This window comes from Zalophus californianus, chromosome 12, assembly GCF_009762305.2.
Source record: "Zalophus californianus isolate mZalCal1 chromosome 12, mZalCal1.pri.v2, whole genome shotgun sequence".
In the NCBI taxonomy this organism is placed as follows: domain Eukaryota; kingdom Metazoa; phylum Chordata; class Mammalia; order Carnivora; family Otariidae; genus Zalophus; species Zalophus californianus.
The window spans coordinates 4,455,271-4,481,565 of NC_045606.1; the positions used below are offsets into that span (position 1 = coordinate 4,455,271).

At 50.2% G+C, this 26,295-nt stretch overlaps 1 protein-coding gene across 3 annotated transcripts in view; it reads right to left on the minus strand.

Annotated features, from left to right (window-relative positions):
• The window catches only part of DDC (dopa decarboxylase), an 80,261-nt gene extending 55,887 nt beyond the window's left edge, over nucleotides 1–24,374 (minus strand). Inside the window, exons 1-4 of one of the 3 annotated variants that reach the window (XM_027574166.2) lie at nucleotides 24,244–24,374; nucleotides 5,532–5,743; nucleotides 3,625–3,738; nucleotides 1,180–1,299 (exon numbers count right to left, since the gene is read on the minus strand). In XM_027574166.2, the coding sequence (XP_027429967.1) occupies nucleotides 1,180–1,299; nucleotides 3,625–3,738; nucleotides 5,532–5,732 (435 nt within the window). In that variant the 5' untranslated portion in view covers nucleotides 5,733–5,743; nucleotides 24,244–24,374. Of the gene's footprint in view, nucleotides 1–1,179; nucleotides 1,300–3,624; nucleotides 3,739–5,531; nucleotides 5,744–17,113; nucleotides 17,160–24,243 lie in introns of those variants that run through there. The other 2 variants (XM_027574165.2, XM_027574167.2) reach the window with 2 other exon arrangements.
• Nucleotides 24,375–26,295: the final 1,921 nt, after the last annotated feature.

Genomic DNA, 26,295 nt, shown 5'->3' on the forward strand with positions numbered 1-26,295 from the left:
AAGAGAGAGAGGGAGCACAAGCAGGGGCAGAGGCAGAGGGAGAAGCAGACTCGTCGCTGAGCAGGGAGCCCGATGTGGGGCTTGATCCCAGGACCCTGGGATCATGACCTGAACTGGAGGCAGACGTTTAACCGACTGAGCCACCCAGGCGCCCCAGGTTTGTGCTGTTTTAAGCCACCAAAATTTGCAGCAACAGCAACAGAAAACGGACGCACGGAAGTCAGAAGCCCCGGTCTGGGTGAGCAGCAGGCCAGCACCGGGCAGTGGGGGCTTGCTTCCTACTTGACTTTGGCCACACCCGCCAGGTGACGGCACACAATCTGGGCCGCAGCACTTTCACTGGCCCATGGGCAGATTAACAGTTGCTTTAACTGAGTCTCGGAGCCTTTAAAATCAACGGTGCTTCCCCAATTTCAATGACATATACTTGACACCAGGAAAATGATGTCAAGGAGGGTGGTGGGTTCAACAGAGCCCATCGTCCATGCTTCGAAATAAAAAGAGCACAAAGCCCACATCTCCTTGGTGCATTTGTCCAGAGGCCCCCGGGGGGAAGTGACTGTCCCTGGTTCCTGACTTGTCCCTGATGCTGCCTGGGACATCATTGCTGTCAACAACACACATCCACAGAAGAGAATGACACAGTGCGTAGAAAAGGCAGCAACGTCAAGTGACCTTGGTTCTCACTGACATAGAACTTTCTAGAAGCTGTGGAAGGACTCTGCCACAGTTGCACTCACTGCTCGAGGGACAGTGATCAGGGTGGTGGCAGTCACGGCTCTGCAGTCAGACAGATGTGGGCTCAGAGCCCAGCTCTAGAACTTACCAGCAGAGGGGGTTGGGGGGGGGCTGGTGGGCCAGTCACCCCACGGCTCTGTGCCTCAGTACCCTTGCCTGTCAAATGGTGTTAAAACGGCCCCTAATTCCTAGTCTTCTGTAGAATTAAACGAATTAATGCCTGCAAAGTGCTCAGGTGCCACTTTGATTTACGGAGCCTGGGAGAGGGAAGGACAGACAGCGCCAGAACCCAGATCCAGATCCAGAGGCTTCCCGGCTGCTTGTTCCCCAGAAGGACACACAGGAAGCTCAAGCACCTCTTTTTTTTCCACCTGCCGCTGTGGCCCTGGGACGTCACCCCCAGCATCCCGGGAAGCTGGACACCCCTCCCCTGCTGCTTACCTGGATCACTCCGCCCCCTTCTCCCACTTGCCCCGCCAAAAATGCCTCTGGCAGCTTCAGCATCTTCCCCAGCCAGTCCATCATCACGGTCTCCAGCTCTGTGCACGCCGGACTCGCGGCCTAGCGGGGCGAGAAGACCGGAATCAGCCACCTGCCGGCTTGTCATGGACGGGTACGCTCTGTCTCTTAGGATCTCAGCATCAGTTTCGTAAAAAGGCTTAAACATTTTCAAAAGGCCCATCCCTGGGTGGGGTTAATGTGGTGGCATGCTCTCCCGCCCAGGGGTCCCAGGGAGAAGCATCAGCTGAGACTTGTCCCCCCCACTCCCCTCTTACCCGCCAACTGGGCGCAGCAGCAGGACCCCTCGCTCTGGCAGCTCTGAAGCAATACGGGGGGCCCAGTCTGGGCATGTGCTGTGCAGAGCGCTTAGCACACATGTCATCCCTCTTCTCTCTCACCCTCGAAGAACTGAGGGAACCACAGTACCCAGATCTGCCCCAGGAGGGACGGTGACCTCCCCATCCCCCACCCACCAACTTGGGTCCCTGGGAACGTCACCCTCCCCCTCCCCTCCCCCCCTTCTCTGCCACACATCCCTGGAGGCTGGTGTCAAAACAAGGGCCAGGTCTTGCAGGATTTGGGGAGCAGCAGGAGGGTTTACTCTTCCACTGAACCTCAGATTAAAATCTCCCAGTCCCAGATGCTGTTCAAACGCCTGAAATGAGCTGAAAGGAGATTCAGACCTGTGCCCTTTCACCAGGACTCACGGGAGAATGGCCGGGATGGAAGGTACAGCCCAGAATGACCCCAGTGCACTGGGCTGCGCTCCACCAGCACCACGTGCAGCCCCGTCCAGCCACATCCGTGTATATACAGAAGGATCCAGAAAGACAAACTGGTGGATTCTCCTATAGTCACAAGTGAGTGCAGCAGTGAGACTGGACGCAGTCCGGGAGGTGGGTTCCAGGTGGCCCGAATCCCCTGGAAGCCCCCGGGGCAGGTCGCTGACCTTGCCTTTTCTGGGCTCGAGATGGTGCTCTGCAATATTGGACGCTCCTCTGTCGTCGCACAGGGGAGAGGACAGGTTGGCTTGGTACCCACCCAAGGATGCACACCAGCTCATGATGCATGGCTGGTAAGAACGAGCAGAATGTTCTCCCTGCTAGTCTGCCCTGGGGGAGGGTCCTACCCCATCCTAGCCAAGACCAGCTCCAGGCGTGGGAACTGCACTGACTATTAGGAACCCATGTCTTGGCCAGCACAGCCGTGGGGCAGGGAGGCAGCCCTCCCAGGCTCCAGAGAAATCAGAGTGTCCGCAGAAAGAACAGACATCGTGGGATAGAAGCCGAGTCACCCCGAAGGGACAGGAAGGCTCTGGACTAGCCGAGCTAATGAAATCTGCTGCAGTAGCTCGTGAAAGAAAGTGTCCTTCAGAAAGGGGTGCTCAGCAAAGACAAAGAGAGGTGACCGAGGCCACCCTGTCCGTGTTCATGCCGCTCTTGGTACCCGGCAGAGAGCAGTTCAGAGAGCCAGGGATCACCCCCCCAACCCTTCCTGGGAGGCTGACTCCATCCCCCAGCAACTCCGGACAGACAGACAGACAGACGGCAGTCTCAGTCTAAAGAGCAAGCGAGGCAGGTTGGGGGGAGCAGGGAGATGCTGGGTCCCTGCTGCTCAGCACTAAGCATTCATTAACCAACACCTCCTCCACCTGCCTTGGGTCCTTGGGCAGCACGAGGCAGCACCCATGAGTCCACTCAGCTCCAAGGCACGAGCCACGTGGCACTCTGGACCCAGGAGGCCCTGGGATCCCTGATGCCATTGGCAGGCCGCCGCTCTACTTCTGAGAGCTCTGCATTTAGGGAGGAGGGAATCCCTCCAGTAGCTCTGGGTCTGGGAGCAGGGAGCCACAAGGAGGAGTCGAGCCTGGCCGCTCCTCTGGCATTTTACCCCCAGATGAGGTGGTGCTGGGACGGCTGGCATGGGGGGCAGGAGTTGGCCCCATTTCCAGAGCCGCCTGCCCCGCACCACTCCACGCGGGTGACGGGCGGGGGCCTCTCCTGGCTACAGATGGAATGAGCCCCGGGCGGCTGCAGAGTATAGTACATAGAAATCCTCCGGAATGCTCGGGAGGAATGCAGATGCCCAGGCGTGGGCTGCAGAAACTCCAGGGCCTCGGCTGTGATTTTAATTCATACCAAGTACCTCTAAAAAAAAGAAGTGCTGCTATGCAGAATTGGGCTATTTTCCAGAAAGGAGACTTGATCTTGTTCTATCTCCCTGAATTCCAAGTTCCCTTATGAGGCACTCTCTCCAAGGCTGAGTCCTTCTCCCTTCCCACAGGTGCCACCGCCACCTGCTCAGGTCCTGTAGGCACAGGAGCCCTGTCCCCACGGCATCATCTCCCACCATTGCCAGGATCCCCCAGGGTCACCCCAAGCTCACCCAGGAGAAGCCGATGCAGCCGATGGCCCCACACAGTATGTCTGCAAGCAGGGCTGGGTAAGAGTTGGCCGTGGGGAAGTAGGCGAAGAAGTAGGGGTTGTGCCAATGGGTCACCTGTGTGGAGACATCGGGGTGTGAGGGAGCCCAGCCCCGCGTGAGGAGGACCCAGGTCCCCTCTGTTTGCCGCCACGGCAGGTGAGGTCTCGAAAAAGCAACACTGTATCAAATTCTGGTTAGGTGCACTTGTCAGAGAAAGAGCAAAAACGGAGGCTCCATCTCCCTGGTTAGAAGGCTCCTTTTCCTAAAACTGCTCTAAAAAAGTAAAATCCATATTAGAAAAAAAAAAACAACAACAACCAAACCCGATTTCATGGATTCTTCAGCTGGTCTTCCTGCCACCAACTCTATCTCCTATGCAAGGCGCCCCTCCAGCAACCTTAGCTCCATCACCCCCCACATCCCTCCTCTCTTCTGTCCCCAGACTTGCTGTGGGGGGGTCCAGACTGGGGCAGCAGTGGGGTCACACTGGGGGGCTAGGGGGCAGGGAGCAGATGTACAAGGACATGCCCGGTTAGGGAGGCTGGAGCCTGGCAAGCCCGCTGGGAATGGGAAAGCAGGACTGGCTGGGAACATCTCAGAGTCTGGGAAGAAGATGGGGGAGGGGAGAAAATGGGGGGAGGAGGGGCTGATGCTCACACCACACTCGAGATGGATATTCCTGTGCTCACTCCACACACCTGCAGACAGGAGCCCCGAGGACTCATCTACTGTCCCTTGCAACCCATCCAGGGAGCCAGGGACCCAGGATGTGCAATGCCCGCTTCTCACACTGCCAGAAAACTCCAAATTCTATCATCTCCCACATCCCCCGTTATTGAGGGCATGTTTGTGCTCCCCAAATTCCTACGTTGAAGCCTTAACCCACACTGTAATGACATTAGGAGTGGGGCCTCTGGGGGCCCTGGCAAGGAGGAGGCCATGTGAGGGATGCCCAGAGGTGGCCGTCCGCAAGCCAGGCTGAGCATCCTTACCAGGAACCAAATCTGCTGGCACCTTGATCTTGCACTCCCAATCTCGGGACTATGAGAAGCAAATAAATGTCTGTGGTCTGAGCCACCCAGCCCCGGAGTGTTTTGCCACCCCCTCTGCCTGACATTTAACCACATCTCCCCTGGAGGGGCTTAGTGCCTTAGTGCAGAGCGACTCAGTGTGTTTGCACAATCTCAAAGGCGAGAACGAGAATCCCGCGCTTCGCTCCAAGCCCAAATGTCAAGGGGAACCCCTGGGAGGTGGAAAAGTGAGCAGCAGGTCTGAAAGAGGCACTCTGGTCTGGAGGAACAGCCCTGCCCCGGGCCGGTGGCCCTGTGACTCAGTGGCTTCAGATAAAGAGGTCTGCCTCCATGGACAGAATCTGCACAGAAGCAGGGTCACACACACCCCCCATTCTCAAGTAAAATAAATAATTTCTTCCAGGCATGCAATGTGCCTTGCTAAACACAAGAATGTTAGAAATGGGCCTGCTTTATTTGGAGCAAGGAACTTACCTGAAACAAGCCACCAGGGGTCTGTGTCCCCCAAAGGTCCTATGAGGGCTCATGCATGTACCAGGGGCTCAGGGTGGGGTCTGACCTGGGGATCTATGGGGGAAAGCATACTCACTGCCCTGGGAGTCCACACAACCCAGGGTGCAGTCCTGGCTCCATCACTTACTAGCTGTGTGACCTCAGGCTGAACACCTAACCTCTCTGGGCCTCCGTTGGCTCCGTTGGTTCACCAGCAAGGTGGCTGTGAGGACCCATGCCTAGCATAGGACCCTACCTAGCATAACACGTGTGACCTGCCCAATGCCCAGTAGGTGCCACCTTAATGCTAACCCTTCTGTTTTGCAGCCTTGGGTCCAGACTTACCCCCGGCATGATTATCTTCTCAACATCATTGAGGATGTCCTCAAATGTGTCTGGCTCCTCGGGGGCAGTGGTGGGGATCAGGGGCCGCAGGTAGCCGGGCTCCACATCGGGGTAGACCTGGCGCCCCTCGATGCCTTCCAAGTAGTCAGCCACAAAATCCACCATCTCCTTCCCTCTCCTTCGGAATTCACTGGAGTTCATGGTGGCAGAACCTTCACAGTGAGAGAAAATAAATCAGTTAGCAAACATGACAACCTCTAAACTGGACTGGGGCAGTTACCAGCAAACTGACTGCTGGGGCCACCTCAGCTGGGAAGAAGCACAATGAGGTCACGTGTGTCATCGTGTTATATATGTGTGCCTGTTGTGAATGGTGAGGAAAGCACCACGAGTATGGATTTCGGGATTACAAACGAATTTTAGCAAGTAGGTGAATTTGCATGTGGGAGACCTGTGAATAATAAGAACCAGCTGTATTTTTGAAACAGGGAACTGGGACAACACAAAGAAAAGGTATTCACCTGGAATCCCACCACTCAGAATTCTGACGCATGTCCTTCCAGAATGCTTCCTGTATTTGTAAGGGACCACTGGGTGCTAAGCAAGGGGTGCATTTTTGAATTCTCCCCACAGTTCAAAGGTTCATAATTCACGATGGACTTTTCCATGAGGATACGTGCTAGGTGGGGGGTGATTCTACACCTTCTGTATGTAACACAGGTGATGAACTTGGTGTTGGAATGCCAGCACATCTTCCATCGATTCCCACTGTCCGTGCTGGGTTTCTGTGGATTTTTCTCAACCATATTTATGAGGTAAAAGGTATGAAAGAGAAATGGTTCACCAGACACTTGTTAAACACAACAAGAAGATTTTATTCAAGACTATTGCAACAGGGGAGGGAGACTGAATTTAGCTCCCAATGCAACAGGGGAAGGTGGGGATTCAGAGCCAACAGGTAGGATAGGGAGAAGACGGAACATGACTCAGAGCAACTTGGTTGGGGGTCCAGGGAAGGGAAAGAAGAGCTTGACTGGACATCAAGGGTAGAGCCTTCCCTGATGAGCTGGCTGGCAGGATTCTTTGCCAAACCCGGGCTCAGCATGCCAAATTGAGTGCGAATGAAGACGGCTCACAGAAGCAAGACTGAAGTTTGCTCAAGGAGAGCATCTTGGCAGAGGTGAGCCAGTCTGAGGATGCCTTTCCAGGCCTCGGTGCTCTCTCGAGTCTCCAGGATGCTTTCTTCAGAGTGCTCCCTGGTACGAGTTAGACGTTTCCAGGTTGCTTCAAGATCTATTGGTAGAGCAAACCCTCAACTCCGTGTTATTGTCTGGGGATACATTTGGCATCTAGTGAATGCATGAGTCACAGCAACTGAAACATAAAGTACTCTAAATTGTAGCAACAGTGAATGCTAAAAACCTGTGATTGCCTGGAGTCCCCACTTATGCTTATAAGCTCAGGGCCAAGAAGTGCTCTGCTTCTTATCCAGGATATCACAGCCAGACTTTCCAAAGGCTTTTAGCCCAAAGCCCCAAAGCTTTATCTGCATAACTTCTGGTTTATAATTCCCTGGGCCTGCAAGCTTCGAAACTGATTTTTCATTCAGAGTGACTGATTATTTCGAATTTTGCACGGAGAGTAAACCTTGCTTATTAAAAACCCCAAATCAAAGTATTTCAAGTTGACACGATTCAAATGCAACTAAAACTGTAGGGATTTGCAGGTCTTTTTTTGCTAGCTTGCTTTTCAACTAAGCAATTTTACGTGCATGTCCCACATTAATAAATACTTTTCCAGCATGTTCTTTCTCACAGTTGTTCGTATTTCACAGCTCACACATGCTATATTCACAGTACGCTTCAATCGTTGAATATTCCAAAGTGCTCTCCCAGCGGGAGTGTGTAACAATGCTCCGTTTGCCATGCTGTTGCCAACACCGGGTTTGAGCAATCTCATTTTAAGCTTTACCGGCCTCACAGGTATCGATGATCCTGTTTTACTAGGTTTAATGAGGTTCGATAGGTTTCTCTTGCTTCTTTGCCATGTGGATTACTTTTATGAAGTGCTCGTCCACTGCTTTTATTTAATTGTGAAAACTCTACTGTAACAGGTTTGCCCTTATGCCTGTGATATATTTTGCAGACATTTTCTTCATTTTTTATTTGACCTAATTTTGCTGATAATTTTCTTCTGACCTATAAGAATTTCAATTTTTATGTAATCAAGTCTCATGATCTTTTCCTTTATGATTTGTACCATGGGAATGACTATTAAAAATGCCCTGTGGATGGGGCACTGGGCTGGCAGTCAGTTGGGTGTCCGGTTCTTGGTTTCGGCTGAGGTCATGATCTTGGGGTTCTGAGATTGAGCCCTGCGTCGGGCTCCATGTTCAGCACAGAGTCTGCTGTGTTTCTGTCTCCCTTTCCCTCTGCCCCTCCCCATTGCACTCTCTTTCTAAAATAAATAAGTAAATCTTCAAAAAAATGCCCTGTGGAGTAAACATTCGGGCGATCTCTATGTGCCCTGCTGTGGGTTAGCACAGGGAACTCGCAGAAGATCCAGCATGAGGAGCTGGGCACAATTAAGAAACATGCTTTGGTGGGCGCCTGGGTGGCTCAGTTGGTTAAGCGACTGTCTTCGGCTCAGGTCATGATCCTGGAGTCCCGGGATCGAGTCCCGCATCGGGCTCCCTGCTCAGCGGGGAGTCTGCTTCTCCCTCTGACCCTCTTCCCTCTCGTGCTCTCTATCTCTCAGTCTCTCTCTCTCAAATAAATAAATAAAATCTTTAGGAAAAAAAAAAAAAAAGAAACATGCTTTGGCTCCCAGAGAATCGACTGCTCCTTTCCAGCAGGAACAACATCACACGGATGGCCAACATCGGATGCCTCAGGAAAAATGGCCAGACACACACACACCAACTCACCCTCCGAAGAAATATTCCCAAATTGTAAGATAAGACTGGCTTATTATGTTCTAGCTGTTCTGCCATTAATTTGCCTATTATTTCCCACAAAGGCCTTTCCAGAAGGCTCTTAAGGTCGAAGCCTCAGAGAATCTCATGCTTCATTTTGTAGCTGTTTGATATCTCATGCCCCCAAGCTGGGCAAATATTGGCTGGAAGATGTAGACAGTGATAAAGTGTGTGACGGATGCCTCCCCAGGCCCTCCGAAGAGCTTCTGTGGACATAATCTGATCACCGGGCAGGCCAGTCCCGGTGATCTACGTGCAACCGTTGTCATGCTGCGTGGGTGCAGGGACCCTGTCTCGTCTCTGGACTTCTGCACCCCACATACCCCCTGGCTTCTCAGTCAGTGCAGGGCAGGGCACAGCTCTGACCCCACAAGCTCAGGCAGGTCTGAATTGCCCTGCACCCCCTCGTCCCTCCTGCCTGGCCCAGGGCTTATTTGGTTTTGTGATTTATCATTCCACTGACATTCTCTGCCAACTGGGGCTTCCCCGAGCTGAGTCCTCAACTGTTGATTTTTGCTTTCTCAGGACCAAGCACTGACCCGGGGCCACACTGCGCACCTCGAATGCTTGCTGACTGAGAGGGATGAATGAGTGAATATATGAATGGACGAATGGAATATCTGGCCCTGTAAACATTTCATTTCTGAAATATGCCCTGTTATACCCTACTCTTTACCTTTAAGACAGCCATAACCACGAGCCCATCACATATCTGCCACAGGAAAAGCCACAAGAGACAATGGTCCTGGGGCGCCTGGGTGGCTCAGTCGGTGAAGCGTCTGCCTTCAGCTCAGGTCATGATCCCAGGGTCCTGGGATCGAGCCCCTGCTTGTCGGGAAGCCTGCTTCTCCCTCTCCCACTCCCACCCTGCTCATGCTCACTCTCTGTCTCTCTCCCTCAAATAAAGAAAAATATTTTTTAAAAAAGAGATAATGGGCCCTATGGAATCCTGACCCACCGTTGCCGGGGCCCCTCATGTCAGCTCATGCTGAGCCTCTGGCCCTCCAGCCTCACTAACGACTCGCTTTGCCCAGCCTAGCCCTCAGTGTTCACCTTGGACTTGAGCTTCCTGTCCTCTGGCTGCAGCAGTACCCCCAGAGTCTGGACCAACCTTGACCACAGTGGTTTGGCCAGAACCCAAGCCAGGCCTCGGACGGTATCTCACAGGTCATGGTCGTCATGTGGCTGAGCGCCCGTGGGACCTCAGTGATGACACAGCTGAACTGGCTGGACGGACCAAGTCCACAGTTTGGGCGTCGGGGGGCAGGGGTGAGTAGTCAGTCCCTCTGGGAAGGCCGGGGACCCACGGCAAGGCAGTGCCCTGTCCCTGTCTGTGGTCCTGCCTGCCAGGGTTCGGCAGCCATGGTCTTGTTCAAACCCTGGGACACTGGACACTGCAGCCTTTCCTGGCCTTCCTCTTCTAACTTGGTAAAAAGAAAAGTGCTTACATTTTTTAATACACTATTCCAGGTAAAATGAACCATAATTAGGATTCAAAACACGCTTCTCCCCCGCCCACCGCCCCTCCCCGGGGACTGGGGCCTTGTCTCTTTCCCTCCAGCACATCAGGCGCAATCTAGGCACAAAAGTAATTGGGCCAATTTTCCCCTGAATCACCTGGTTTCTTGGTGAGCATTTCCTCTGTGGGTGCAGCTCTCAGCTCGCCTTGAAAGAAATCCTCTACGCTCTTCTGTAATGTGTAAGACTCTAGTTAACAAGTCGTTCAGGAGCTGTGCGTCATTTAAATTAGCATTTCATTCAGTGACTATATAGTGTGTGTGTGAAGAATCTCAACAAGCCCCCAAAAGGCCACAGTCAGAGGCATGGCCACCTCTAGAGTCAGGCACATCCTTGCCCTTTCTGACTCTCTCCCAGCCCCGCACAAAGGCTCCTGGTAAAAAAGCTTACCTCTAAGGACTCTTGGGCGATTACATGGGATAATGAGTTAAGTGCCCCTCAGAGTTGGCATTCAGATAAAACTTTTTATTAAAACTTGGGGAAGGAGCACCTGGGTGGCTCAGTCATTAAGCGTCTGCCTTCAGCTCAGGCCATGATCCCAGGGTCCTGGGATAGAGCCCCCCATTGGACGCCCTGCTCAGCAGGAAGCCTGTTTCTCCCTCTCCCTCTGCTTCTGTTCCCTCTCTCGCTGTGTCTCTCTCTGTCAAATAAATAAATAAAATCTTCTAAAAATTTTTTTAAAAACTAGGGGAAATGGTGGTGGGGGATGGGGGCAGCAGGGCGAGGGCAGAGGAGACACATGAGAACTCCCTCCTCAATTTTCCTGCAACCCTAAAATTGTTCTAAAAACCAGTCTATTTTTTTTTTAATCAAAATAAATATATTAACTGAGCAAAAGTACCTCATTTTGTGGGGTAGGAGAACCAGCAGCAACAGTTCCTCCTTCTCCTTTGGTGAAACATGATTTCACCTTTTTCTCCATCTATGGTTCTCAAGCTCATCTGTTTACAAAATGGAAATCCCACTGTACTGCAAACGCAGCTTCTTTTTTCTTTTTTTAAAAAATTCAATTAATTAACATGGAGTGTATTGTTAGCCTCAGAGGTAGAGTTCAGTGACTCATCAGTTGCGTATAACACCCAGCGCTCATTCCATCAAGTACCCTCCTTAAAGGCCACCAGAGGAAATTTGTAAGGAACCCAAATACATGGAGGTTAAAGAGCATCCTACTAAAGAATGAATGGGTCAACCAGGAAATTAAAGAGTAATTAAAAAAAAATTTCATGGAAACAAATGAAAACGAAAACACAACAGTTCAGATCCTTTGGGATGCAGCAAAGGCGGTCCTAAGAGGGAGGTATTTAGCAATACAGGACTTTCTTAAGAAACAAGAAAGGTCTCCAATAAACAACCTAACCCTACACCTAAAGGAGCAGAGGAAGAACAGCAAATAAAGCCCAAATCCAGCAGGAGAAGAGAAATAATAAAGATCAGAGCAGAAATCAATGAAATAGAAACCAAAAGAACAGTAGGACATGTCAGTGAAACTAGGAGCTGGGTCTTTGAAATCAGTAAGATAGATATACCCTGGGCCAGACTTATCAAAAAGAGAGAGAGAGAGAAAGGACCCAAATAAATAAAAGCACAAATGAAAGAGGAGAGATCACCACCAACACCAAAGAAATACAAACAATTACAATTATAAGAACATATTATGAGCAACTATATGCCAACGAATTAGGCAATCTGGAAGAAATGGATGCATTCCTGGAAACATATAAACTACCAAAACTAAAACAGGAAGAAATAGAAAACCCGAACAGATCCACAGCCAGCAAAGAAATTGAAGCAGTAATCAAAAATCTCACAGCTTCTTTTCAACCCCTGGGACTCTGGGCTGTGCTCACGGACGCGTCCGACTGCACAATGAGAGGTGGGCACGGGACTGGGGCAGGGCTTAGGGCTCAGACCTACTTTCCTACAACTGCTCCTCTCGGAGCCTGTGATTTGGAGACTTTGCTCTACACGCTTAGCCCCACACTCCTCCAGAAAGATGTCTTAACAAGTCAGTCTTGCATGAAGACCTTATGTCAGTAAGGCCCTCCACACACAAGTTCTAAAAGCTACCAAGAAACTCCATAGACTCACTCAGGTGGGAGGAGAAGCAACCAGGGTAGAAGGTGTGCCCGGGAGGCGGGGCACACGCAGGAGAGAGTGTGGACTCTGAATTCAGAGTCCTGGGTTTGCACCTCACCTTCACTGCTTATTAACTTGGTGACTTCCGGTAACAGAGGAAGGCCAGTTAACCCCTCGGAGCCTCCATGCCCCTTTCCCACCCAGATCGGAGGGATGTGGGGAGCAGACTGTTCTCCTCGAGGTGGGACCCAGGTCATTGTGCAAAGTGGAGACCTGGTCAGGCTTGCCCAGGCAGAGCTGACACCGGGAAGAGCCTCAGCCAGTGTCACAATGGAGGCGGACACCTCTGTCCTCCAATCTCCCACCAGTGCCTCCCACTGGCAAAACTTACAGGATCCAGGTGCCTGGGAGCAGGGTCATTAGGGAAGGGGCAGGACTAGAGACCCAAGCCCAGGATGGGCTTCCCAGCTCATTTAAAGCTTTGTTATGCCCAAGTGCTCACCACCCTAATTTTACAGGTAGGATATAGGAAATGTAAGGACCCAGAGATGTCACGACGCTTCCCAGATGTGAAGCAAGTGATAGCAAAGCTTTCCTAGCACTTTGTCCTTCATGCCAAAGCGCCCTTCCCTCTAACTCAGATAATTGAGGCTGGTACCTCACATTGCACACGGACCACTGTCTTCCACTCAGTTACCAGTTACTTTCATGTGCATTGGGGTGACCTTGTTGAAATAGGAACTCTCATCGCTCAGCATTTATATTAGCTCACAGGTGAAGCTCGTGGCTTGTATTCTTATTAACCTTTGTAATAACCTTGTTAGGACCATTACCATCCCCTCGAACAAACGGAAAGGCCCTGGGCACCGAGAGGCTAGGGATACAGCTGGACCCTGCACCCTGGCCTGGCCCCTCCTGAATGTACTGGACTCAAGCACAGGTTTGGCACATCCCCAACAACCATGGCCAGGGTATGGGTTGACAAACCCTGAGAAAGACAGGACCAAATTCAGGAAACCGGTCTCTCCCTGAGCCTCCAGTGGCGAGTTCCCAGACGCCCCCGAGGGGCCATACGGGTCCAGGCAGCTTCCACAAGGCCTCTCTTGCTTCACTGGGGGTCACGACCAAGGGGAACACAATGGGCTGGTTCCAGCTCTTTGCTGGACATGCCTGTGGCCAAGCCACCTGACCTCTCCACGTCCCCACCTCCAGCCTGGAAGATGGCCATTACACCAAAAATTCTAAACAGGGTGCATAATCATTAACCTGCAAAGGCATGAGCTGATGGGCGGGGGGGGTGGGGGGGTGGTTCTACCCGGTCCGCGCTGGACACCCAGGAAGCATCCTCCTGTCTGACCAGCTTGGCTAGCATTAGAGAGGTTCCCTGCTACACTGAACAGAATCGGATCCAAGCCTGCTGTTGCACAGCACTGTGCTCTTCCTCTTAGCAGCCTCACGGAGGAGAAAGAACGTGCCTCTGGATTCAGAGTAGACAGAAGGGCTTGAGTCCCGGCTCTGCTCCGAGAGGCTGTCTGCTTCCTCCCCTGTAGACCAGGCAGTGAGATGTTGCAGACAGAAGGCCCCCTGGACTCTAAGGCTGTCTGCATCTGACATTTGTTTTGCTACTGATGTTAGGAAATCATCACGTTAGAACACAGTCCTGACCCAGCTGGGTCATCTGGCAGAGACAGAACCCCAGGGTAGTGCAGGGCAAACAGGAGGAAATCCCCGCCCGGGACAAAGACCGAGCCTCAGTGTTTTCCGGGATGACAATTCTCACGGGCAGGACCCATAGAGAAATCTGTGTCACGATTTCTCTTTTACTCCCATGGGAACAGATTGCTGCTTCTACCTGCATCCCTGCAAACACATCCTGATACGTGAAGCTGCCTGGGAAATTGACACTTTAAGCAATTTCAGAAGAAAAATACGGTGGCAACCAACTTGTTGATATTATTCCGATTTACGCCTGATCTCGGACAATCTGGCCAGTGGTCACCAAGGAATGGGTGTTATTTGGTACCTCTTTTTGCACTTATGTTTCCCATTTGCCCAAGTACAGTAAGCAACATTATGTTCATAGAGGGCACACATGTACCTTACTAACACCTGCCGGGCAGACATCTCAGGGTGCTTGTCCCTCGTCTGCTGCTGCTGTCACGAGGCACGTCACTTTGTTTTCCTATTGAATTTGTCCCTCAAAGATGTCAATTCCTGAATGGAATTAAGAGGTGTAAGATTTTCCATTCTTTCGCACGCTGTCAGTTCCTTTCCAGAGGAACCAGAATGATTCGAACATGTCACCTGCCACTCGGCCCGGCAAGCACGAACACCCCATCTCTGCTGGCTGTTACCGTTTGCTCACATTTTAAATTTAAACTTATTTTAAATTGAAATTTAAAATTTTAAAAATTTTTATCACTTTCATTCATGGTAATTGCTATTCTGCAACTTTATACAAGAAACCATCCAGTAATTCCGATTTTTAATGTTCCCCCCCACCCCGTTTTCTTTTTATTTCATGTTCTTCCAGAAGACACTTTCTTTGCTTGGAAAGCACCTCTCCTTCCCTTTAAAACTCTCACCCCCTTTCTCTTGCTCTCTTGTAGTCATATTAGTAGGTCACAAAAGGCCACCATCATCTCTGCCTTTTCCATAGACTCAAGACTATTAAATTATGTTCTAGTTGGTTGCTTTTTTCATAATAGCAGTCACGTCCTGTGGTTAACTCACATATTGATTTATCATTTATTTCAAATACACAACACCTGCCATCATGAGTCTGTTTAGTTGGCTTTGGCACACTCTTTGGGGAGTCTCCGTTTTTTTTCATAAATCAGGCCAGTGGTCAATATTGACTGTGGACTCCCTCTTACTCCTTGGAGGTGGTTGCTGGCCTATTCCCAGTGTTGCTAAGAAATCTGTGTTTGAGGCTTCCCCAGGTCAAAGCTCAGGAACACACTGACTCAGGATTGCCATATCCCGTTGTTCGAAAAACCAGATGCCTAACTTCCAGGCTTGTTGTATGCCGTAGCTCAAGAATCCTGCCTGTGAGTATTATTATCGCCGTTTGACCAAGGTTCAGAGGGGCTGCTGCCCCGACCAAGGCTATACAACCGGTAATGGGGAGCAGTGGGGGCCGGAGTTTCGGATGCTGAAGTCACCCTCCTCCTCTGACAGCCCCGGGTGGCCACGCACTCCTGAGCCACCTGCCGCCTCTGCCCACCCAGAGGAGGCTCTGCTCTGGGCTGGGGAGGCAGCACCTGCAACCCAGAGTGTGCTCTGGGCGCTGCCGGTTCGCCGCACGGCAGAGCAGGTGCATAGGTGAAAGTTCTGACCGGAGCCCCCACCTGGGCAGAAACGGGCAGAGGCTAGACCAACTCCGCTGTCCTCCATGGCCCGGAGAAGTGCCTCCCGCACCTCCTCCAAACACAAGCAAATGCTAAATAGTCACTCTACACAGGGTAGTGGTGTCCCTCCCAATCTCCACGTCAGCCTTGCCAGGTAGCAATACTATCCCCGCTCTAGAAATGAGGAAATGGGCTCAGGGAAGCAGGGGGCTGGTCTCAGCCCACACGGCTACAGGCAGTTTCCCTGGTGGGTTTGTGCACTCGGAAGACCAGACCGGCTCCTCTGAGGCCTTGTGCTTATGCTCTGCCCCCTTATGCCCTGAGCATCCTCCTCCAGAAATGCTGATGAGCACCTTGAGACACTTCAGGACCTCTCTTATGCACGAAGTCTAATTTTCCTGGGGTCTTTCCCCAAACTTGCCTCCAGACTGAGTTTCCAAGGTTACAGGGTAAAACCTTCAGAATGATCCACATCCTCGAGAGGGGAAAACAGATGTAAATAAATCTCCCAGCTACTTATCTCGATGTGTAAGGGTTTGGCAGCATTGTTGTTGTTTTTAAGCATTTTCATCAAATTGGCCATGCGCAGAGGTGCCCCCACCGCATGTCCAGAAGAAGAGAAAGAGGCTGCGGTAAAGGACACAATTTTCTCCCTTTCAGAACCACCCAGACACTCCTTGTGTTGCCTATGTCTCAACCACTCCAGGATGTCCTCTGTCTTTGCCCCGGGACTGCACAGCCTGCCCCTTCTCCCACCCCGGCAGAGAGGGTCTGTTTCTCTCCGGTAGCCTGGGAAACCCAAAGAGGCCGGCTTTGATGCTGCAACGGGCACCTTTGCTTTCGGTTCTCTTTCAGAGGGAAAAATGCTGCCCGTTTAATGAGAAACCAAGTGGGAGCGCCCAGCTCTTGGAGCCTTTAAGAGAGAAATAAGATTGGGGGGGGCGGGTGGAGCCCAGATCACCTGCTTGAACTTCCCTTGGAAACTGGAGAGAACAATACTCCCTGGGGCAGGGGAAGCTCTGAGCAGCATTTCAACCCCCTCCCACATCCCCACCTGCAGGTGACTGGCTTGTTAATCCTACAGCTCCCATTACTGACCACCTACTGTGTGCCCCACCCCTCACAAACATCAGAGCAGGTGTTTACAAGCATCTTTCGGGAGGACCGTCAGCTCTCCTGCACGCTGAGGGCAGGAGCCCGGGCAGGGGACGTTCTGTGTCCTCCATGCAGCCTGGGTCCCCCTGGTTCCTAGCCACCTCCTTTCCCACCCCATCTCCCGGCCTCCGGGGGCTCCACATGCACCAGGAACCAGCCCGGAAGCTCATCTCCACTTGCTTTGTAATGTTGTTATCGTGGCTCAGAGAACATGGGCTAAAAAAAACGATCCGAAGTTTCTGCTTCTTTACCTGACCTGTTGCTGAGAGACACACACACAAAGGCAGGTGACTTCGGTTGGCACCTATGTCTGTAAAAAGTTCCTGTAGTGTGCCCCACCAGCCCACAGCTGGATGCCGAGCCATCCCAAGCCGGCCAGAGGAAAGCCACCCGGCTGAAAGCAACAGGCAAACCTCTGGCCCCCAGACCCCAGGGTCACAGCCATCCAGGAGCTGGACTCTCCAGTGGGGTTGGTCCCCCAGGCTACAAGGACAAAGAGCGGTACTCACAGGCAGCCCCGAGGTGCTTGCTCTCTCTCTCTCTCTCTCCTCTCTCTTCTCCTCCGTGACAGTTAAAAGGCACAGAGGATGTGATTGTCATTTATATAGACAGAGTGTCCTCCTCCCCAAAGCCAATCAGAGCAGCTCGCTCTGCTTATTTCCCCCGCAGCATCTCCCACCTCCCGCTCTCCTGTTCCTCACCCCAGACTCGAGGGCCGGGTGGGGGCAGAGCAGGACCACGGAGACCGTGGAGACCGCGGAGACCGCGGAGGCCAAGCCCATTAGTCCAGATCAGACAGCAGCAGAGGCAGGTGAGAATTTGACCCAATTCATGTGATTCAAAATCCCGTTCTTTTAACCCCGAAGCCTACCAGCATTCAAGACACAAATTTCTTTGTTTTGTTTGTTTTGTTTTGTTTTTAGAGGAGAACATTTTTAAAAACACCTATTGAAGATAGATTTTCCAGTGGTTTATAACCGGTGTGCGGTAATGCACTTGGCTTTTTATTTTTTTAATTGAGGTATAATTGACATACAATATTATGTTACTTTTAGGCACACGGTATAGCGATTGGACATTTGTAAGTGTGGTGAAATGATCATCAGCCTGAGTCTAGGCACCCCGTTGTCACCGCTCCAAGTTGATAGCATATGATCGACTGTACCCCCACGCTGCCCATTACGACCCCATGACTTCCTTCTTTTATAGCTAGAAGTTGGCACTCCTTGACCCCCTTCGTCCATCCCCTGCCCCCGTACCCTCCGGCAACTGCCAATCTGTTCTCTGTATCTAGGAGTCTGGGTTTTGTTTTATTTGATCTCTGTTTGAGATTCCACATATGAGTGAGGTCACATGGTATTTGTCTTTCTCTGACTTATTTCACTTAGCATAATGCCTCAAGGCGCATTGCAAATGGCAAAATTTCTTGGGCTTCCTTTCTCCTTCACTCCCTCAAGCAGGCTGATCAGTGCAGGACGCAGGGCAGGGTTCATTTCTCTTTTGAGGTGTGCACACAGCCCCGGGGACCTGGAAAGGGGGCCTGGCAGAGTCCACCCAGGTCAGGAGGGGCATGCAGGTTCCTCTGCTCTCCCCACACGCATGCACACACGTACACACACGCAGCATGCTGGCCAGGGGCAGAGGCCTTGGAGGGGAGGGGCTGGGCCTGCAGCAGGGGGACAGTGGGGCTGATGGAGGGCTGGTGGAGGAGCCCAGCGCCTGGTGCGCGGCTCCCTCCCTCCCTCAGTGGCTGGGTGAGGGCAGGAGGCTGGGATGCTGCTTGTCCCCCAGCCCTGAGAAGGGCTACTGCAGACAAGAGGCAGGCAGGACCAGGCACTCTGCGGGAAGACAGACAAACGTAGCTGGGTCTGCAGCAGGTGGCTGCACGCACAGGGCCCTGGCAAGGGCTCTGGGGTCTGACAAGCTCCCCCACCCCCAGCACACTGCTTGGTAAACCCTGGATGAAGACAGGGAGGCTCTGCAGAGAAAGACAGAGGTATGGTGAGGGGCTGACCCCAGCATGGACCTCTGGACAACGGGGTGTGAGAATCAAGTGAAATCCTCCATTCCATAAAGAGTCACTATAACAATATCTAGCATTTGGGGCGCCTGGGTGGCTCAGTGGGTTAAGCATCTGCCTTCAGCTCAGGTCATGATTTCGGGGTGCTGGGATGGAGCTCAGCAGGGGAGTCTGCTTCTCCCTCTGCCTCTGCCCCTCCCCCCAGCTCAAGCTCTTTCTCGCCTCTCTCTCTCTCAAATCAATAAAATCTTAAAAAAAATACATTTATAAAGGTTTCATTGCAGGCATTTCCACATAAAATCATTCAGTCCCTCCTAACTACTTCACAAGGTAGATATTCTCATCCCACTTGTACAGATGAGGAAGCTGAGGCCCAGGGAGGTTAGGAAACAGGGTAAGGTCACATAGTAAGCATATTCGTTGCCAGCAGGCCAGGCTGCACTCATGCTGGACACAGCAAATCAGCTTGCTGGGTGGCATTCCAGGAGGGGAGGCACACCATGGAAGAATGAGCAGAGAGAGAAATCCACAGCTGTCCACTGTGACCAGTGCTGCAAAGCTGGTTAAGAGGGGACAGCCCAGGCAGGAGGCCTGAAGCCGGGGACTAAGCCTGTGTTTGGAGAGAAAGCAAAGTCACTGAAAGGTGTGAGGCGACGAACTGCCCTGCCTAACATCAGTTTTTAAAAGAAGACACAGCGGGTGCCTGGGTGGCGCAGTCGGTTAAGTGTCTGACTCTTGGTTTCGGCTTAGGTCACAATCTCGGGAGTTGTGAGATCCAGCCCCTGTTGGGCTCTGTGCTCAGTGGGGAGTCTGCTTGGGATTCTCTTTCTCCCTCTGCCCCTCTCCCACCCCTGCTGCTTTCTCTCTCTAAAATAAATCAATTATTTAAAAGGAAAAATAAAAAACAAAGAGAAGACACAGCACAGAGTTAAGACCTCAGGCTCCAGAGGCTGGGCTTGCATCGGCCTCCACCACCCGCGAGGGGTGACGGCGGCCGGTTGATTTGCCCACCCACAGCAATCATGGCGAGACAGGACTTACATTAGGAACAAGACAATCCGAGTGAATCTAACAAAACCTAACAAAAGACTTGCAGGACCTGGATGAAGAAATCTATAAAAGCTTATGCGAGCCATTAAAGTGGATCTAAATAAATGGGAATAAATTCCTGCTCAATATTGTAAATATTTCCATTTTCCTCAAAGTGATTAGTGGATTCAATGCCATTCTCATCTGAACCCCAACACAGATTATTTGACTCTAAAATATAAATGCCAAGGCCAAAGTCTAAGAAGAGCCAGCATAACTCTCGAGAAAGAAGGATATTACTTGCTCTACACTTATCAAGACAGATGAAGCTATAAACAAATGTCATGATTCTGATGCAAGGACAGACACCTGACCAATTAAACAGAATAGAGAGCCTGGAAAAAAATCCTGCAAATATATGGACAATTGACAAATGTGGAATGGCAGATCGATAGAGGAAGAATAGATTATTAAGCGGTTCTGGTCACCTACTTGGGAACCTGGTCCCCTACTTGGGAAAAAAATGAAGTTAAACCTGTTCCTTAATCCATATACAAAAATAAATTTCTGATAGATTAAATGCTTCACTGTGAAAGGCAAACTTTTTAGGACAACAGAAATGCATTTTTAGGACGTTGAGCAGGAAGGATTTCTTAAATGATTCAGTCAATCAGTTAACCATAAGAGACTGACAAATGTCACTACATTACTATTAAAAATATTTGTTAAAAAAATATATTTGTTCTGGGGCGCCTGGGTGGTTTAGTCGGTTGAGTGTCCGGCTCTTGGTTTCAGCTCAGGTCATGATCTCAGGGTCGTGAGATCGAGCCCCATGTCTGTTCCATGCTCAGCACAGGTTCTGCTTGGGATTCTCTTATCCCTCTCCCCCACCCCCCGCACCCCTGCCCTGCTCTCTCTCTCTCAAATAAATAAATATTTACAAAAAAAGAAAAAGATTCCATATGTGCTTGGCACTGTTCTAGGGCCTCTGTGACACTGAACAGAAGCAATTGTAAACATCCTCATTTTGCTGGTTTTAAAAAGAATGCTTCTAACATTTCACTATTAATAACAGGGTTTTTCTTCTATTCCCACTTTTATAATAAATTGGTGTTTAATCTTATCAAAGTATTTTCTGCATCAAAAGAGAAGAAAATCAGATAGTTTTCCTTCTCTAAATGGTTAATATGATAAATGTCATTAGCACATTTTCTAATTTTCAAATACCCTTTTATTCTTTGGTTAAAACTACGGTGTGCTAAACATTTGCACAGAATTTTTACTTCCTTCTCATGAATAAAACTGTAATTTTTCTTGCTAATATGGCTTTTCTCTAGTTTTAGAGTCAGATTCTATAATCTCATAGACCGGGGATAATCCCTTCTTTTTTAATTCTCTGAAGCAGTTTGTATAATTTGGAAATTTGGAATTACCCAGTCACTGAGAGAGTGTGACAAATCATACCTAAAAATCATTTGCCCCTCCTGCCATGTTTGAGGAAATATTTTTTAACAAATCAATTTATTTATTTTTCAGGATTATTCAGTAGGATTTCTATTTCTCCTTGCTGTTATTTCAAATGTAAATGTAATATAACTTACAATTTTTACATTTAATGACGAGGGTTTGTCTGTTTTAATAATATACTCATTATCATTTTGCTTGGTTGAATCTATAATGATGTCCCCTTTTCTTTTTAAGATTTATTTTTTAGTTTTATTTTAGAGCGAGAGAGAGTACATGAGCACGGGGAGGGGCAGACGGAGAGCTAGAGAGAGAATCTTCTAAGCAGACTCCACGCTGAGTGTGGAGCCTGATGTGGGGCTGGTTCTCACAACCCTGAGATCATGACCTGAGCTGAAACCAAGAGTTTGGACACTGAACCGACTGAGTCACCCAGGCGCCCCTCTAATGATGTCCCCTTTTCTTATGATATTATTTATTTTCCTCTCTTCTCGTCTTTAGTTAATATTGAAATCAAGACCTGAGCTGAGATCAAGAGTCGGATGCTCAACCAACTGAGCCAGCCAGATGCCCCAGAACTACTTCTCTTTTATTACTTTTAAAAAAGAAAAACTTTTGGCTTTGTTGATCTGCCTTCGTCTACCTTTATTTTCTTTTTCATTAATTTTTCCTCTTAATCTTTATGATTGCCTGTGTTCAATTATCCTCATTCTGTTATTTTTCTAGCACCTTTAGTTGAGTGATGGTCTCAATTTCTGTCCTTTTTCAATTTCTAATATGAGCCTTTAAAACTACATGCTTTCTTCTATGTACCGCTTCCAATACGTATCTCAGGCTTAAAATAGGCATTTATTTCTGAGTAGTATTTCATTTATATTATATTTTTTCCTTGATGTGTCAGTTACGTGGTAGCTCTTCAAAAAAAAAAAAAAAACCAAAACCAAAAAACAGAACTCCAGACATAAATAGCAATTTTTACTTTAAAAAAAAAATCTGAACTGCACTGCATTGAACTGAACTGAACAGAATTGAATTGAACTGAACTGAACGGAATTGAATGGAATGGAATTGACCTGAATTGGAGGGAGAGAACTTGCTGGCATGATAGCGATTCTCTGACAGGTGTTGAGATTTAGGCGATGGCCTGTTACATCCTCAATTTTTGTCACATTTCACGTGCACTTGAGAAGAAAGCGTATTTTCTAGCTATCTGGTGAGGGGTTCTATTTATGTCCAATACTCCAAGGTGGTGACTTACTGAAATTTCTCAAATCTCGTATTTTTGTTCCCTTGATCAATCATCCAGTTGACCATCATCGCCAATGATGTGTTGAAAATTTCCATTGTGATGGTGAGCTTGTCGATCTCTCCCCACAGTTGTGCCAAGATTTGCTTAATATATTTAAGGTATACACCTTATATATATATAAATATAAATAATATCTATATTCTTCCACCAGGTTTCTCTGTGTCTAGAGCTTTGTCATCTTCTTGGTGGACTGAACCTTTTCTCATTTCATGTAGCCATAAACTCCTTTAAGAGATTACTTGTTGATGACCTTGTTAAATGTGAACACACCGTTGTTCCTCCTCAATCTTAGCTACGATTGGCATCCTTGAGCCTCTCTCCTGCCGGTGGAGGCTGGGGTGTGATGAAGCTCCGTGCAGATGGCTGTATTTCTTCACGTGCTACTGAGTCACTTTTAAAAGTCTGGAAGTCATGATTTAAATTTCAAGCAGCACCAACACATTCCTGGTTCCAAAATGTCATCTATCCACTCTGTGAGAGGTCCAGAGCGAGAGTTCTTAGGGTGCCCCCGCTCTCTCCCACATTTCCATGCAGCTGAGCCCTAAGAACAAGTGCAAGGCTGAACCCTGGAATGACTTACCCCGGCAGTAAGAGCGCCACTTGTCACCTCCTGGACCCAACACTCTGGATCGCTAGGCTGCCTGAGAGCAGGGCAGACGACCTTTAGCGGTTCAGCGTGCTCTGGTAAGGGACCCTCAGAACTGAGAGCACTGGGCCCCCAAAGCTGCCCACGGGGAAACATGTCTAGATAATGCCTACTGTGCCCTCAGGCCACCTTGGAAGCCCAGAGCCCTCGACCCTGTGTCCAGTCCTGCACTTGCCACCTTCCCGTTGTGCCTCGACATGCCTCACCTCCACACTTCCCGTCCCCCTCCTGCCAACAGTCTTGCATCTCCGGTCCTGCCCTCCAGACCCCACTCCCTGCCCTCTGAGGGGCTCGTGGGATTACTCTTGCGCCCAGGACACGGTAAGTGCCTTAAAGATGCAATGCTCTCCCAGAAGGGCAGGAGCCAGGCTGTGCCATAATGATATCCAAGTGCCAATTTCACGGTCACGAGCCAGGAGGTCTTGCACGACTCTCCTCCTCACCTCTCCTGACTCAGTTTCTCGTGTGTCCAATGTGGATACATTAAAGACGAAGAAGGTGAATCCCAGCACACACGAAACCCTCGGAAGCATTGCTTTAACTCCAGCCTGGTGGAGAAGCAATGATCCTCTCAAGAATGGTATCTTCTGATGGGACTGTAATCAGCACGGCAAAATGACAGGGCAGACCCTTCAGTTCTCCTCAAATCACACTGCACGGGTAGACTCTGATTTATATTTGATGCTCCAGATGTTACAGGTAAGGGAAGAGTCGCCATTTCTCCATCACCGCTCAAGGGCCACTTATTTTCCAGACATTACGAGATTGAATCCTCACAATTACCTGACAGGGTGGCTGCTAGAAAAATCCCCATTGTAGAGAGGAAGAAACAGAGTCCCAGAGGAACAAAGGACCCAAGGGCACAGTGGGAGCGAGGGGTAAGGATAAGACGCGCCCGTGTCTGTCCTGTTTTTGCTTTCAACTGACAGGCAGGAAATCCTCCCCAGCACCTCCTACCCGGCCACACACGAGCTGCACATGGGACTGTGTGCGTGTGAGCACCTAGGGTCAGTGTCCGTGGCCCCAACAGCCCTAACAGCACTTGACCAATAGTGATGTCCAGTCCTCAGGTGATCTAACATTAAGCAAACATTCAGTACCTTGGGACCGAGAGTCACGGTTGCAGTTTCCAACAATAACCATTGGATTAAGTATGAAGCCAGGGACTTACTTGCTGGGAATCCTACTTCCTTCTGAGTCTATTTTCCCTCAGGAGACTCGCTGGCTCTGGGGGTTGAGGAAAACGTGGCCAAGCAGTGTTCAGACAGGTCACTCTTGTAGCTTGAGATCCAGATGGCTCCCTGTTCCTTGCTTTTCCAGCCTCTTGGGCTGGTTAAACATTAATTTCTGCTGGTGATAAAGGTCAAGGAAATCTGGAGAAACCTATCTGGAAAGCTCATTCTTCAAAGCCAGCTCGTTTCATCCACAGTCCCGGCAGCGTGGGTCCTTCTTACCCCTGGCCGGACACCAGGTTCCCACCTTTCCCCCAAATAGCCCCGGTTTCATTTTTTCGGCCTCATTAGGTCACCCCATAAATTCCCACCTCGCACCATGGGAAGCCTTCTCCGCAGCCCCCGAACTGAGCCTGCACGCCTGAGCTCTTCCCTCCTCAACTCCCGAAATGATGGTTAAGGGAACAATACTGTGGACGAGGTTGTGACAGATTCACCGAAAAAACACAGTTGAGAGAATTTTATTGGGACATAAAACACAGCTGAGAGGGGTCACCAAGAACATGCTAGAGAGGTTTGCCGGGAGTGGGGCGGGGGGCCTGGCCTCCTTAGCGCACCTGCAGCTGCTCTGAGCTTGGGGCCCGGCAGGTACAGAGGGCCGAGGGGGCGTGAGGCCGTGTTCCAGCCATTCATGGAAGGACGGGGCACAGACAGGGAGGACAGAATGGCCTTGGCCTGAGGCACTTGTCACAGGCTGGAGGATGGAAGAGCTCTCTGTGCTCTGCCGCCCCCCCCCCCCCCGGGGCCCTAGAGAGGCTGGAGGTGGGGTGGGGACCCAGGATTCATGGCTAAGACCGGGACCCTGGATGGAAGCAGAGTGACAGTGAGGAGACTCTAAACCTCTACAAGAGCCATTAGAGGAAAGAAAGGAGAAGGAAGAGCAAGTCAGGGCCACATACTAATGTTCCATGTGCCGCCTGAATCAGCTGACCCCAAGGAAGTGATTATCCTCATAGGAGAGGGGCAAGGGAAGGGCGTCCTATGGGGAACGAGGCTAGAAAGACCACTGCAAGCCCCGAAAGAAGCCTACCCTCCGTAAGGACTGTACAAAGCAGGGGGTCTTTTGAGCCATGGTTCCTAATTTTTATTTGCTCCAACTGCAGTGCAAGGCACTGAAATGATTTTAGAAAGCCCGACCTGAGCTTCGTGTGTCTTCATTAAGATCACTCTGGCCCTTGGAAAATGGATCAGCGGGCGACAAGAGTAAACATGTCTCTACTCTCCTGATTTGCAGGAAAGAGCAGCAATCCAAGGAACACGGTGAGAGTTTTGGATGGGCCGGGGGAGGGAAGGGAGTTGTGTGTGTGCACGTGCGTGTGTGCATGCATATGTGCTTATGTGTGTGCGTGTGCCTGTGCGTGCACGGGTGTCAGGAGGTTGCCGGAAGCGGATGAGCAGGGAATCATGATGACTTAGGGGACATGAGGCCACTGGGGGGATGGCGATCATCATGGATTGAGAAAGAAGAGCTACTCTGGGTCAGGGGATGAAGGAGACTAAGAGCTGGGGAATTAAATTATAGGTATCACACGCACATACCATTCAGTAGAGATGTGCAGTGGACTTTTCCATATAGGAGTCTGCAGCTCACAAAAGAGGTCGGGACAGGAAATGAAGTTACGAGTGTCAAGTGTTTAGATGGTGTGCGAAGCAATAAGACTGGATAGAATCACCCAGATAGAGTGTTCGAGAGAACGGAGTGCACGAGTGTCCAATTTACAAAAAAACAAAGAGACCTGGTAATGTCATTTTGACCAACAACTACCCTGCCAGTAGACAAAGGTACAGAGGAATTTAAAGGACTCGTGGAAAATTCTTGTGGAGGTGGGGTCCGCCCAGGGTCTTAGCTGGATGACATCAGGGCACCCCCTTCCCTGCAGGTGTGTGCCGGCCAACATACACCCCTGGAGGGTTTACTCTGTGCTGCCCTGCTGGCCAACAGGGCCAACCAGCCTGACACCATCTTGGACAGAAATGCCATGCCCACCGCT